Consider the following 14,182-nt stretch of genomic DNA (forward strand, 5'->3'; position numbering starts at 1 on the left):
TTCGGGAAGAACCTTTCAAGCCGTTCCATTGGTTAGATCTGTTACAAGGATCTCGACAGCGGGATCTCGAAAATTTGGCCTGAGATTATAACAAAAATGACATTCCAAAGTGGACGAGAAATATGTGGTTCTTCTAAACGAGTTCGAGGAAAAAAAAAATCGAGGAAAAGTCTCAGTAGTTTGCAATCGAGGAGTTTTCACGTAATACTACTAATAATTTATAAACTACTGAAACTAATTTGTTTCCACTTTTCACTTTTTAAGCGAAAACTTGCATAAAATCGTAAAATAACTGAACATTTATTTTGGCAGTCGGAACGGATCGAGGTACCAAAGAGGTTACGGAACGCATTAAACATGTAGCTCAAGAAACCAGCATACTGATTTAACCTTACATTCCGAATTCTTAATCGTTTAGAAAAGAACTACATTCGACTGTCCGCTGCGTGCTTTGGCTTTCCATTTCTTCACCACAGCCAACACCACCGTACTCATGGAACCGTTTTCCACATTTTCCACCCACCCAAAAAAAAGGGTGCGAAAACGTCGCCCTGCACAGATCACGATCATTATCCTGGTCACGTTTTTTCGTACATCGTTACCAATATCATAGCCGTCGTCGTTGGTTCTGTCGGCAGCGGTCTGCGTTTAGGTGCTATCTGATGAAACACATCATCCACGAATGTCCACCCGTGTCCAGGCTCGTTACCATTTTCCTCTTGCCAAACCCACTTTCCCCACATGTGATGTGTGTTTGTGTGTGAGAAAGAAAGCGCTTTGATCCACGGTAGGATTTTTGGTGTTTTATTTTATTAGCTTCCGGCTGGACTTTATCGTGTCAGTTTCAAGAGTGCAACATGCCGGCGATGCGATATCTATCCCTGTGTTGTTTTAGTGGTTTAGGGTGTGTTTTTCATGGTATCTTATCCTGGAAGCAGCGGTTAGGGTGATTTTGTAATGTATATAATCTTAGACATTCGGACTGGAGGTAACTGAGTGGCTTACCATACCAGTCATCCATTCCGGGAGCGTGTTCGTAAAACGGAAAGTTAAATCTGTTTGCCTTTGCTTTACATAAATTTCCACACTTGTCACCAAAGTCACCACACACCAGGACAATAAAGTATGAATTATAGAAAAAAAACGTACTGTTTACAATTGATCGCTCATATTAACGAATTGAATAGGGAATAAGTTGAAGCACTCTCCAAAATAATGCCTCACAATCAGTTCCTAGTTCCACCATCCATAAATCATCCCCGAGTTCGATCGGATGTACACTTGTTTTGGTTGAATGTGTGTTTACACTTAAACTGCACGCGTTCTCTCCAAACGCTTCGCACTTGCCACATCGTACGAGGCTGCGCGAACAAAGACCAACGCCTATAGCGAGGAGGAAAAGAATTCATTCATGGTTATAAGCACTTGCAGCTGCGCGTTGATTTTTACTCCTAAACAAACGGAAACGATTCGAATATTTATGTTTTGAAATGATTCTAATCTCCTTCTCTAAAGACCCGTTTGATCAAGTGTGAGGTATGTTAAGCGTAGACGATGGTTTTTTATTAACCAAACGGCGTTAAGAATCGTTCTTTGTTCCGCACTGCCGAGACGATGGAACGAAGCGCTTACGAAGGTCTCCTATTTGGTGACATAAACAAATGCCTAGATAATGAAGTCACTGACATGAAAGGTGACCTTCGAGACAACTGAAAGGGTTGTAGTGTAATGTTTACTTTGAAGTGCGCATTGGTTAAATCTTGCCAAGATTGAGCAGTTTTGGGGTTTGTTGAAGTTAAAAATGTCTTCATGATCTTCAATAATTCAATCAAATTAGTCCTCCTAGCTTGAACTTGATCATTGAAAATCGAATTAGCTATTCACACTAAACTTCAGGCACGCTTTAGCTACTTATTTTTAACGATATTTTCCATTCGAAACCTTCTCGAACGAATCTCATTTTAAACTCTGCACCAAATTCAAATTCAAGCTCGTAAAATGCAGCAACGCCTATAGGCAAGAAAGAACATTTCATCTCACATCAATGTGCCACCAGTAAGTGCGGGACACTCTACACTGCACCATAAGTGTAAGCACCCAGCCTGAAGCGCAATGCTGCGATCAAACATAACGGCGACCCCACTAGTGAGGAAAGAATGTTTTTCCTTTCTTCGGGTTCTCGGAATTGTTCATCCCTGTTGACAGACGAAGCGTTATGTATCCGTTGTACACAAAACCACCCATGGAAGCGCTTGCCAAACGCTTGCTCTCCCGGCACTACTGGTGTCCACATTATCCGGAAGGACCTCGCTGAATGCTAATGCCACCCGCGCGAATACATTACACGATACGTTCGCCCGGGGGTTTTCGTTTCTTTACGATTATGACGATTGGTGGTCGGCGGCATCGGCGTAAAGAAAACACTGCACAGTGCGACAAACCTCCTCGCTGCAAAATGGTAAATAGTGAAGAAGAATAAAAACGAAATGTCCCATCCTCGTTACAGTTCGAACAGTAAACAAACAACGTCTGAAGTTTCCTGCCACCGCTATCGACTTTGTGGTGACCGATTTTCCAAGCGAACGGGCCCGGGACGGGTATATTCGCACGACGAACACCCAACGATCGGACCAACTTCACCAACAACTCACCCAATTGCGGAAGAAATAAAACACTACACGACCGTTCTTGTGTTTTTTTTTGTTTGTAATTTTTTTTACTTTTCTTCAACATCATTTAATGATAAACGTTTCATCGTACGTTTGATTTGAATTCTTATCTATTTATACACTAGCGGTAGATCAGCGATCCGGCTTCTTTACAGTTTTTTTTTGCAGTTTACGTTAAGGGCTACAGAAAATCATTAACTAAGAAGTAACAAAACTTTTAATTCAACCGAATTGAGCGGTTGAGCTCATTTCCTTTTCCCGATCGATACATAATACAATGGTTCTATCGTGTTTCGATCGATCGCTCGTGAATTATTACATTTTATTAACATGATATTTACTTCCCTCGCGATCCTTTTTATTGCTTCACTGCCTGTTGCTGCTGTAGTCTCTGTTACTCAATGTGCCTTTGTTTCAATATTACAACATATTTCATTCGCTACATTTGTTATTATTATCGTCGTAAACATTAGCCGCTTGTTCTACTGGTGGCCGCCGCGACCGGTTTTATACAAAGTTTTTGTTTTCTTCCGTTCCTAATGAGACACAGTTCAATAGTAGAAGAGAAGACCGTTGCTACACTTTCGTATACTCTACAGTAGTTACTCAGGTGAACACAATGAAACAATGTTTTAATGTTGTACTACAAGTGAGTACTGAACGAGCAATGAGTCAATGGGCTAATAATTGTGCTTACCAATGTGTTCCGCTCAAAATTGAAAATGCCCCCACAGTGTTTGCTCAAAAGAAGTTATAAAAAAAAAGATGGAAGCAGAAACAATCCTCAACATTTCAATTACGTCTTAGTGGAAGTACTTTGATTAATAAAAAAGTATGGGCCTTCTTAAAAATATCCAATAAACAAGAACAACTCAACAATAACAGCTTCCCGGTACCGGTATCTTGGTCATTTACGAACAAAAATTTAGAAAAATGTCAAAACATGGTCAATGTGGAGCAGAACAGAACAGAACTAATCAAAATTAAAGATGCTGTGCACCTGTAGATGCACCTGTTAATGTGCTCCAAAAGAGATATTAAACACCTGTTCACCATGCCGTTGTCTCGATCGAGCTTCCCCATCACTAACAGGATCTATTGATCATCATCTCACAGACTGTACTCGGCCGTGCACTGTGAAACTAAGGTCTACTATTTACAGCTTCCATCGGCCACCTCCTTCCGCCCTTCCGCCTCACGGACACTCTCCACTCACAATCACACACCTTTCCACCTGGCAGCTCGGAATTAACAGGCATAGCGCCCAACCCACGAGGGTGTTTGATGATTACCGAGCGATGTCTGGCGTCATACGTAGTATTCCTGTGACGTTACACTCTCCGCGATCAGCTGCTTGACCGAGGAAACTAACCCAGCACCAACACCCCCACTGCCAGCACCACCACCACCACCTCCTCCTCCAGCACCACCTCCACCTCCACCACTACCATTGCCGGCACCTGCACCACTGCCACTACCAGCGCTTCCACCGCAGGAACCGTTGTGTTGCGATGATCCCAAGTGCTGCTGTTGTTGATGATGTAGATGATGTTGTTGCTGCTGCCGCGATTGTTGCTGCTGATAGTGTTGATGCTGCTGCTGCTGCTGATGCTGTTGCTGATGTTGGTGTTGTTGTTGGTGTTGCTGCTGCTGTTGCTGGTGTTGCTGCTTGTGGTGGGCCTGTTGTTGATGTTGATGCTGCTGTTGCTGCTGCAGCACGTTGGCCGTCTGCTGTGCTGATTGATCGCGCTGGTGCATTTGCAGCGTCTGGATGAGCTCGTCCCGTTCCTGCTTAATCTTCGCCAGTTCCACCTTCATCTGTTGCATCTCGTGATGCAGATGCCGGTTAGTGATCTCGAGATCGTGTCGCTGCTGGAGCCGCTTCGACCGACAGTTCTGCGCGTAGCCGCGATTCTTCAGCGTGCGTCGCTTTTGCTTCAGCCGCACCACCTGATCCCGGGGACAGCCGTGAAGACGCTTGTTGAGTTCACGCACCGAGAGCGTCATCAGGAGCTCATCGTTGATGAGGTCCTCGGATGAGAGTCCGTTGCCGGATCCCGATCCTCCCAGACCGTTGTAACAGCTTCCTCCGCCACTGCTGCTGGTACCGTTGCGAGGCGAAATGGTGGAGCTGGTGGAGCTGACCGAGTGCGGTCGGTTCGTGTGCAGGCCGTGGTGATGATGGGAGTGATGGTGGTGCGGATGTTGATGCGAAACATTGTGCATGTTGAGCGGTCCGAATTCCAGCTGGGCCGTGATATGGTGATGATGATGCTGGAATCCTCCACCAACTCCACCTCCCCCACCCACACCGTTGTTGCCCACCGTGCCGACACCACCGTTGGGTCCGGCTGCACCACCACCTCCACCCGCTCCGAGCATACCATTCTGCCCATTTTGTCCGTTGGAAACCGCCAGCACGCTGGCGTACTCCTTACGATCCATCCAGTCGCCTTCCGGACCGATGGAACAGTGCAATGGCCGAAGATCGAGCGGTTGTTCGCCACGCATTGTCTGCGGCAGGAACATCATCTCCTCCACCAGCCCTGTCTGCGATCGTGTGCCATAGTACGCACCACCAACATAACCTCCGCTGCTGGCCACCACACCGTTGACACCGCCAGCACCGCCCGAAGAGTTTGGAGAACCAATAACTGGCGGAGTTTCCGGCGGTGTGGATGGAACGCCACTGAGCGGCGGATTGAACAGCATCGGTTGGCCATGCGTTGGTGCTCCGACGTGTGTGAACAGGTCGCCTGGGCCGGGCGAACAGGCGTGTATCTTGCGAGCGTCGTCCAGGTGCCATCCGCTACCGACGCCCGCAGTCACCACGCCGTTGTTGACCGCTTTCAACCTTATAGGCACGATGCCACCGTTCTCATCCATCGTGGTGCCGTTCCAGAGATGCTTCGACCCAGCCCCATTGCCGAGGACAGTGGGGCTAGTGTCCTCGCGCTTCACATTCGGGCCCGTATCGTGGTCCAGATGCTCCAGGACAAACTCCTGTATGTAGTTATCACCGAAGCTGGGTTCTTCCAGATTCATCACTCTAGCTAGTCGATCGAACGGCAGTTTCATAAAAGATCGTTTCGTGTCGTCGATCTGGTGTCGCATAGAATGTAAAGAAACACTATTTGCAAGCAACGAAACTACGCGAACACTGCGGCGATGAGTCACGTTATGGTACGATTATTCCAAAGTTCCGCGACGATGTCTCGTTTCTTCCAACTGTACAGAAAGATCACCACACTGGATAGCGCCTGTTACAGTCCACTTACTTTATCCGGTTCGGTGCGAAAGACTAAACTTAAACGCATGGTTTCGTACACACGGAAGCACTGACCGACATTAACGGGTCCTAGATCCGTACCTACCGGGCCAAGTCGACGCCCATTGGATGTGTTTGCCAAGATTTCTGTCTTACGAAAAAAAGCCCCGACTTTTCTGAAGGAAAAACAATACCCTTACACACCGAGCTCACTTTATACCGTGCTCCATCGTCGGAAAAACGTCAGAGACCGCTTTCCCTTTTATTCCTGCGCGACTCCCTTCCCAGGCACAATGGAACTTTGCTTTACTTTGGTTTGCTTCTTCTACCGAAAACAAATAGGATACACACGGAAACAATAACACGGCGGTGCCCCGTTCCAACTGACAACAACTTTGGAGCGCGATATTTGGAACGGCACTTCTTCTAGCCCAAGAAGACGATGTTTGTCGCTTGTTTAACTTTGGCCAAACAAAACACCTGGCCGGCTCACTTCTGAACGACTGCTCGCACTGCTTTCTCCACTTTCTCGCTATCGAACCAAGACTGCTCCAGGCACGTGATTCATTCAACCGTTGCTCAAGTGTGAGGTAATGTTTCAACCAGGAAATACACACAATATGCCGTCACCTAAAACACTCCGATGTACTTCTTCAAACCTGAGACCACTAATTTTGGGTTGTGTCCTTTCACTAGCCTATACCCGGAACATTTGTCCATCAATCGTTACAACTAATTCACGCCAGCTTCACTGCACTACGAGCGAAAGATGATGTACATCCGTCCGCACTCAGCAACAAACAGATTCTGCCGGCATTTCTTCGCTCGGTGCGCCGACGTACGGAAAACGCGTACGATTTTTTAACGCGCGCGTATCTGTTGCTCCTCCTACTCAGACCACTACCACGGGGAGGAGCGTGCTGTGTTGGTCGTGCGTTCCTGTGCGATAAAAAGAGAAAGCGAGAGAGGGAGAAAGCTCGTGTACGGCACAGTGGCATCGCTGGTGGACTTGCGCATTATGAATTATGACGCGGCTAGCAAATGCCTTCAGTGGCGATGGTTTGTTTTCCTTTCCAGTTCACTTGCCTCATTTCCAACTCGGTGGATGTGAAAAGTTTCTCCTTTGGCGAAGTGTCTTGTGCGGAGGAATTCAGTTAGAAGAGACCAATAATCGTTCCCTAATTCTAAGTTCACTAATGATAATATTTACGTCAACATCTGCCAACAAACGGCAGCATTCAATCAGGTGTTTGCATTATTGGTGGGACAGCATGCCCTGAAGTCGTCGATTATGTATGTGAATCCGTGAGAATTTTATCTCCTTTTAAAAAAATATGACATATTTTAAATGATGAGCTTCGTGTTTTCCATAGTTTTCCGTGACTAAATAATTGGAGCATTAGAAACATGGGACGTTAGAATTATCTGCTCTGTTCTTTTTTTTCTCTGTTTGTTTTTCAATGAATTATCTTTCATTGGAATTTTGGGCTCTTTAAGCAAGCGAATAAACCCGTGAGAAACCTCAAAGCTTTTAAGATTGTGCACGACTTTGGACAAAACTTTATAGTTATCATGTTGTGTAAATAAAATTCTTGAAATGAAGTAGGAAAAACCACCCCAGCTACAACAGTTTGAAAAAAATGTTCAATAGTCTTCAGAACATTCCATGTGTGTTTGTGATTTTTTTTTAGCCAACTATTCAGCTACGATATCAATTTAAATTATCACGTTTATTTCTATGGTTGCAGCTAAACTGTTGATATAAACGAACACAGTCTAATTTCGTTCCATGTTCGAATGTTAACCGAATACAACCGGGCCGAAACGAGCGATACACTTCAATGACCAGATTATGTTTCAGTGACCGAGTTACCCGATTGACTGAGGACGGCGCTAAAGCGGAATCGGTACTATTACTACGAAACCAAAATCTTCAAACAGTTGCAACTTCTGATAACCATGTAAGTAAGTGTGTTTGCAAGCATAACATAGTGCAATTAGTTCAGTAATCCACATTACAGATTTGCATCAAAATTGAAATTGCTTCGAAATTGCATTAAATAGAATTGAAAAAGAAATCCAAGGTTTTTTGGCAGATATGGACGGAAATTATTTTTTACAACTGCTGTAGTTTAGCTTGGAGGATGCAACCACATGCTCTGAAATACCGAAAGGGAATGAAAATTAAAACCGAATCGAGTATTTAACGGATTCGTTAGTTATATTACACTGTATTTGTTGATTGATCGAAATCAACATCGAAGCAAAAAGAATTGCGTTACATAGCGTTATAAGTATCAAAAATATGTTTTGCCGATTTTTCGTTGTGTGTGTCTGGCCCCTTTGATTGCGTTACTTGGGAATTGTCAACGTCTGCTGTCATTGATGATTTCCCCCAAAGCTTGACAATCGGTTTGTTTTGATGCGGATTTTTGGCGATGTTTTCATTTGTTTCCGCTATTCTGCGAATGGTTCAAATTGAAGCAGCATTTTCACATTTATTTTAAAGTAAAGAACAATCCATCTTTCTCGTCGAAACTGCTATTCTAATGCAATTTATTTGTTTTACTTTTAGCATCAAAACCAAGAGATTCGTAAGTCAAACTCGTAATTCACGGACAAGCTCATTTGTTGAACGAAGGCAGTATGTACTTCAGATGGAGGAAGATATCAGTTATTACGTGTACATCTCACTGACGCTCATTCCAGTATATTTAGCATTTAAACTCGTGCAGTGGATGGGCTGGGAATTGTTTGTTAACAACTAGGTGCAAGAGAGGTGCTGTAGAATATGCAGAACAAATAAAATGTGATATCCAACGCAATGAGGAAGTTTCTGCTGTTGGTAAGCCTTCAGTAACCACTCAGCGCAGTGGACGAGGGAAAATGAGATCGCAACAGTTGGCAACGATCACGATCAATTGCGATGGTGCGCCGCTTCAGCATGATTTCCCGTTCCAATTCATTGCGACGGTTGATCAGCTCCTGCTTTACATCCTCTTCCTGTTTCAGCTGGGCGTTCATGGCTGACGTGCCCACCTCAAGTGATTTAACTTCGGCAATTAGCAAATTTTGCGGCTGATCACGACAATTTTCTACCCGTGGCCGTTGATTGCGATTATCCAGACGAGTTTGCACAACCATCACAGAGTAGTCCATGTTTCTTATAGCCACCTTCAATTTATCGATTTGAATTTCCGTGTCTGCTAAACGCTGCAGAATCTGTAACAAGAAAATGAGATTAACATGGAAGTGATGTAGCACATTGTTAGCTACGATATGCATACAGTTCGAAGATCAATCTCAAGCTTTTCTCGAATTTCTTCCATGCAGGATATACGCGTGGCTAGCGCCCGCTCCACGCTATCGGCTTGCGTTCGCAAATCCCGAGCCGCATTCGTAAGTATTGCATCCAGCGTGTTTCGCAATTGTTCAGACTTATGGCGACAGTTCTGATACATGTCCAGCGTTTCACGCGAAAACTTTTCCCAATAGATTTCCGTTGATTGCCTGATATGACGGATGCACAAGAACAGAGCTGTATTAAACGGCCGTGCAATCGATCATAACACTTACTCATTCGAGCATCTGGTAGCTCCGGGTTTGAACAACGTGTTGGTGGATTGGTTGCGAAGATTACAGTTAATGGCATCGTTTTCGTGAGCCATCTTTTTCTCGCTCCAATCAAATTCCATTCGTTGTCGTACGGCACGGTTGTCGCTTTGCTGCTGCTCAATGTTAGCAAGTGTTTGGAGTAAAATCGCTTTTATCTCGGATATCAAACTGATCTCTTGTATTAACTCCTCTTCGGGCCGATCGCGGATTAATTCCGTGTCCGGACGTCCCGTACGGCGTTCCAAGCATTCGTTTGCTGGAAGTAAATGCAAAGGTTAACATGTTTTAAATGGATACGTCCCGTTTTGTCACTTCCATTACCGATAGCTTCCGGCATACGAAGCACCGCCAGTGATTGCTTCAAGCGTCTGCGTTGCCGTTCGAGTGCGGCTATTTCCTCCTGCATGCTGGAAATGGCTCGATTCAGTTCACACTTTAAGTTATCAATATTTTTGGCCCGCACGTGCAAACTGTGAGTGCAATCGGTTTGCGTTTTGTCCGCAATGGCGTATGTACGAATGATCGTATTTTTGCTTGCATTTTCCACCTGCACGCTTTGATCGACGGTAGTGTCGCAGGCATTTATCATATTCGCGTTTCTCTGGCGCCATTCGTCCACGCTATATCGCGTAATGGAGTACTGGTTGACTACGGGGCGTGTGCCGGTTTGACCGGACAAAGCACCCCAATCGACGCGCCCGGTCGCCCATGGGCCGATGGGTCCCATCGGCTTGGCCAAAGGATATCCATCCGAGTTGCCAACCCGCTGGGGAAGATACGGAGGTGGATCGCTGGCAGGCAACCCGACTGGACTCGTTTGTAGCTAAATTAAGAGCAGGTGTAATTTAAAGCATTACACAAGTAGGAGATGCAAAACTCTACAATACCTCTTGCTGATATGCATGAATGTCCGCTGCTGTCGGTTCTCTCGGCTTATGAAATGGATTATCAACGGAAGTTTCCTGTAAAATGGTAAGAATAGTTCTAATTGTCGATATATGCACACACCCTTCTACTGTTTACCGTTTGAATTGGTTGATGTTCAATGCACACGGACGCACACGGGGTACAAGGTGGACAGTTTAGTTGTGCCATTATCCTGCTTTACTGAAATTTCATTTACAAATAATCAAGCACAACGCATGTGAGCTACCTAGACCGATAAAACACGAACTAGAAATCCTTATTATTTAACTATAGAGACCGTTACTACGGCAACGTACCGATGTCTAGACAACGGTGTCCTTGTTTATTTCAGTCGCGTACGAAGAGCCAATTTGTAATAAGAGAGCGCATGGTTTAAGTATATCATACCTCTTTTATTATATCTAATAATACAGGATTTACAATGTTTTTACACTGATCCATCTCCTTTACGGAGTATTGCATATCGTCTAGCAACTCCTTTACAGAGGCACGATTTTTTATCACACCCGACAAAGCATTCACATAATCTTGCATGCTCCGCTCGAGTTCTACCAAAGCCTTCGGTGAAGCCGTGCCGAGCGGGTTCGCAACAAGGATGTAGGAGGAACTGTTCCAACCATGCCTTAACAGCCGACCTGTTGTAGAATCGTAGTGTGAAACGCTTTCTTCCGGTTCCGTACCGTCCGTGTACCAGGTCGTTTTCCGTACCTCTTTCACCGCTTCGGATGGATTCTGTCGATGCGCTTTCGGTACTGGGACCGCAGCTGAAATGTTATGTATACAGTTTCCAACTCTCCCTTGAATGTCGATTGTTTGGCTACAAATTTCGCCCACAAAGTTGCTCAGTACTAAATAGCGCAGCAGCAGCAATTGCAACCCATCGGGTAGAATAGTTTGTCTTGTGTCGCTACCATCCTCACCGCCCTTTTCTGGCCCCGACAGCAGCCCGTGAAAGCTTTCGGTATGTAGCCCATTGCTTTCCTGCCGGTAGGCTGTGACGTTGTACGCCTCGTCAAAATAGAGCTGTATTTGTTTCTCCTGTTGAGAAAGAAGTTCACAATAATACGTAAGTTTGACGTCGTTACCATCGGTAATCAATGTGTTAATTATCACATGGGCGCGAGAAGCAACACTACGCCCCCACCGTTGACCCACCTGCCTGCCCGTTGGACCAGATATCAACGTTTCGCATTTGCGTTCCTGCAGCGGTCGACAGTTGCGGTCCGCAAATGACATCAGCTCACTTTCTGCCGTAGAATGCCCAAGGAATGTAAGTCTCGTACTGGAAAATGCCGCCAACACTTCGTCCGCTATCATGCTCACGTTGATAGCGGCTCCTCCAACGATGGTTTCGCTGCCATCACACACAAGCAACATTTCGCTGAAGCACAGCTTTCGCAGGACCTCGTCGGAAATTGGACGTTGCAGGATATCTTCCAACTGGTGCACGGAATGTACCATCGGTGCCTTATCGAAGGATTCGTCTGTTCGTAACACTTCCGGTGCGATGAGCTGCACATCACTGGTAACCGGCTCGACAGGCTCGCGTAGGGTGGTCTGGCGGAGAAAGTCCTCTGATAAATTGTACATGCATTGTTCAATTTCGAAAACTTTACTACTTTCTCTGCGATCGATGCTTTGTGCATGAGAACGGCAATTGAAAGCAGATTTTGAAGCCATTGCAAAGACGATCGGAAACTGTTCCAAAAACTGTGAAATATCCTTAAACCGACGAGCCGATCGATCGGACTGCACACCGTGAAATGAAAGCAGTTGCTCTCGTCGTAATAGGCGGTGAGGTTGATCCGAGGTTGCTTGATTCTACGACTTTGCTCAATACAAACGCATTTTCTAGCGGCTCTCCATCTGTATCAGTGTAAATTGCGCGATAGAAAAGCCCACCCGGTATGCAAAGAACGGATTGTATATGTACGACAATTCGCTAAATGATCTGCTAAACAAATGAACGCTGATGGTGCTTTCAGCCAAACATTTAACAAACACAACCGAGGGTGTGACTTGCTGTGGCTGCTGCTACGTTACAATGTGCGCGCCATATTTAAATAGCGATTAAAACGAGCCTAAAAATAGGACTCGCTGCATGTGCAGTTGCACTCAGCATCAGTTGTAGGGAGTGTGTGTATGAGCAGCACGTTGTGACTATTGCGTCTAGTTGTATAACGCACGATGAAGCTCGTGTGCTTCACACATTGTAACGTTCGAATGCCACGCTTTGCTCATGTGGGCCATTTCTTTGTACAAACTTTGGAATGTTACATTTGTGCAGGACTCGAGCTGAACAGAACGTAACACAGTTCTTTTCATTCAATGAAGATTACTTTTGCTCTTCGTTGGATAATTAGCTCTGTGCCCGCGGGAACGAGCCATAATTTTAGAAATTCCAGGATTGTTAGACTTCGCAACTAGATGCCTACAGAATAAGCCGGTTTACCATGGCTGGGTATTTGCGTTAATAAAACTGTTTAGATGAACTCTTGAGTGATATCTAATTAGTATAGAAGAATATGAAGACACTCTCGTGACTGGATATTTTATATTTGGTTGCTGAATGAAACGAGAATTTCAAAACATTCAGCGAAACGAAATGTCAGAGTCAAGTGTCATAAACCCGAAACGTCATCCAAGCGGGTCAATTGTGGCAGTTGCAATTTCGAACGCAAACAAACTGTGTTGTGTTGTGAATAACAAGCGAGCGGAATGGACCCGCTGAATACAATATTCCAGAAGCAATTGGATACCATGCAGCGGATTGAACTTTTTCTGGACATCTATAAATGTAAACCCTTCGTAACAAACGATTTGCGAGAGCTGAAGGAAGAAGCATGCAGCGTTGCGGAGAAACTGCAATGTACCAAGCTATACCTCGAAACGGATCGCAAGGATGTGTGTTCACAGTTTATTGAAATTATGCAGAAAATGCGACGCAATGAGCTTTTGATGCTTCATTTGTTGGAGCTGGGAATACAGAATGAAAATTTGGATGCGAAACCAACCCAATCATCAACCACGAAACAGATGCCACTGAAAGAGGTTCGTATCGATTGTGGACGAAACGGGATTGTCAATTTCAAATTCTCCTCTGGTGCACCTTTCAGCTACAAAACGAAGCGAATCCCTCTAAAATGTATCTACAGGATTACTCCAAATCTCCGTTTGCATTACGTTCAAAGCCGAGGGACATCCATTTCTATGACTTTGATGTTAACATCACGGAAGAAGAGTTTGAAACGATTCCCAAATATTTGAAGGGCCGTATGCAGCTGTCTGAATTGAAACAGTTTCTCGAAAAGGAAGTCACAAAATGTTTCGAGGAAAAGTACACGCTCATGTACAAACATCGCAAAGCCTTGGTAAGCCAGCACGATGTTAATGAATGGAAAGCGTACAACAGCATGCAAGCTCACTTTCCGGGTAAGTGCCACATTCGTGTACCGGTCAACCCGGTATTCTAAAGTTCTAAAGTATACTAATGTAACATCCACGCGATTCATTCGCAGATCAAAAATTCATTACCCAGGAAGACTTATCGCGCAAAACGGGCAAAGTTTTAGACAAAAAGAGCTATTCAAAATTACAAATGCTTCGACATCTTCACATTCTTCAAGAAGTGCGTTCCGAAGGAACGATTTACTTCCTATGGAGTTATAGCAAATAAAACATTCAACGTTTTCCGCTTGCAGCC

At 44.9% G+C, this 14,182-nt stretch overlaps 5 protein-coding genes across 5 annotated transcripts; 2 read left to right on the forward strand and 3 right to left on the reverse strand.

Moving 5' to 3' along the window:
• Positions 1-3,218: 3,218 nt before the first annotated feature.
• Positions 3,219-6,584, reverse strand: LOC128302038 (dendritic arbor reduction protein 1). Its single transcript, XM_053038752.1, has one exon. It carries the CDS (start codon positions 5,781-5,783, stop codon positions 3,978-3,980), a length of 1,806 nt encoding a protein of 601 aa, XP_052894712.1. The 5' UTR covers positions 5,784-6,584; the 3' UTR covers positions 3,219-3,977.
• A 1,766-nt stretch (positions 6,585-8,350) lies between these two features.
• On the forward strand, positions 8,351-8,747 carry LOC128304710 (uncharacterized). The gene is made up of 2 exons (XM_053041923.1): positions 8,351-8,445; positions 8,513-8,747. Exon 2 carries the CDS (start codon positions 8,595-8,597, stop codon positions 8,703-8,705), a length of 111 nt encoding a protein of 36 aa, XP_052897883.1. The 5' UTR covers positions 8,351-8,445; positions 8,513-8,594; the 3' UTR covers positions 8,706-8,747.
• Positions 8,748-8,790: 43 nt separating this feature from the next.
• LOC128304813 (tektin-4) lies at positions 8,791-10,647 on the reverse strand. Its single transcript, XM_053042050.1, has 6 exons — positions 10,576-10,647; positions 10,440-10,514; positions 9,874-10,375; positions 9,514-9,808; positions 9,225-9,447; positions 8,791-9,159 (listed from the first exon to the last, which is right to left on the reverse strand). The coding sequence occupies exons 1-6, from the start codon at positions 10,645-10,647 to the stop codon at positions 8,791-8,793; spliced, it is 1,536 nt and encodes a 511-aa protein (XP_052898010.1).
• Positions 10,648-10,860: 213 nt separating this feature from the next.
• On the reverse strand, positions 10,861-12,196 carry LOC128304258 (uncharacterized). The gene is made up of 2 exons (XM_053041418.1): positions 11,635-12,196; positions 10,861-11,517 (listed from the first exon to the last, which is right to left on the reverse strand). Exons 1-2 carry the CDS (start codon positions 12,157-12,159, stop codon positions 10,861-10,863), a joined length of 1,182 nt encoding a protein of 393 aa, XP_052897378.1. The 5' UTR covers positions 12,160-12,196.
• A 995-nt stretch (positions 12,197-13,191) lies between these two features.
• LOC128303846 (spindle and kinetochore-associated protein 1-like) lies at positions 13,192-14,177 on the forward strand. Its single transcript, XM_053040922.1, has 3 exons — positions 13,192-13,530; positions 13,596-13,911; positions 13,998-14,177. The coding sequence occupies exons 1-3, from the start codon at positions 13,198-13,200 to the stop codon at positions 14,153-14,155; spliced, it is 807 nt and encodes a 268-aa protein (XP_052896882.1). The 5' UTR covers positions 13,192-13,197; the 3' UTR covers positions 14,156-14,177.
• Positions 14,178-14,182: the final 5 nt, after the last annotated feature.

The sequence above is a fragment of the Anopheles moucheti genome, chromosome 3 (assembly GCF_943734755.1).
Source record: "Anopheles moucheti chromosome 3, idAnoMoucSN_F20_07, whole genome shotgun sequence".
NCBI classification, from domain to species: domain Eukaryota; kingdom Metazoa; phylum Arthropoda; class Insecta; order Diptera; family Culicidae; genus Anopheles; species Anopheles moucheti.

Excerpts from the sequence above, each read along its gene's own strand:
- LOC128302038 (XM_053038752.1), bottom strand. The coding sequence starts at position 5,783 with ATGCGACACCAGATCGACGACACGAAACGATCTTTTATGAAACTGCCG.
- LOC128304710 (XM_053041923.1), top strand. The coding sequence starts at position 8,595 with ATGGAGGAAGATATCAGTTATTACGTGTACATCTCACTGACGCTCATT.
- LOC128304813 (XM_053042050.1), bottom strand. The coding sequence starts at position 10,647 with ATGGCACAACTAAACTGTCCACCTTGTACCCCGTGTGCGTCCGTGTGC. Across the intron at positions 9,809-9,873 it reads TCGTATGCCGGAAGCTATCG|CAAACGAATGCTTGGAACGC; the intron begins GTAATGGAAGTG and ends ATTTACTTCCAG. Across the intron at positions 9,160-9,224 it reads TTGAGATTGATCTTCGAACT|ATTCTGCAGCGTTTAGCAGA; the intron begins GTATGCATATCG and ends TTCTTGTTACAG.
- LOC128304258 (XM_053041418.1), bottom strand. The coding sequence starts at position 12,159 with ATGGCTTCAAAATCTGCTTTCAATTGCCGTTCTCATGCACAAAGCATC. Across the intron at positions 11,518-11,634 it reads CTGGTCCAACGGGCAGGCAG|GAGAAACAAATACAGCTCTA; the intron begins GTGGGTCAACGG and ends CTTTCTCAACAG.
- LOC128303846 (XM_053040922.1), top strand. The coding sequence starts at position 13,198 with ATGGACCCGCTGAATACAATATTCCAGAAGCAATTGGATACCATGCAG. Across the intron at positions 13,531-13,595 it reads AACAGATGCCACTGAAAGAG|CTACAAAACGAAGCGAATCC; the intron begins GTTCGTATCGAT and ends TGCACCTTTCAG. Across the intron at positions 13,912-13,997 it reads CATGCAAGCTCACTTTCCGG|ATCAAAAATTCATTACCCAG; the intron begins GTAAGTGCCACA and ends ATTCATTCGCAG.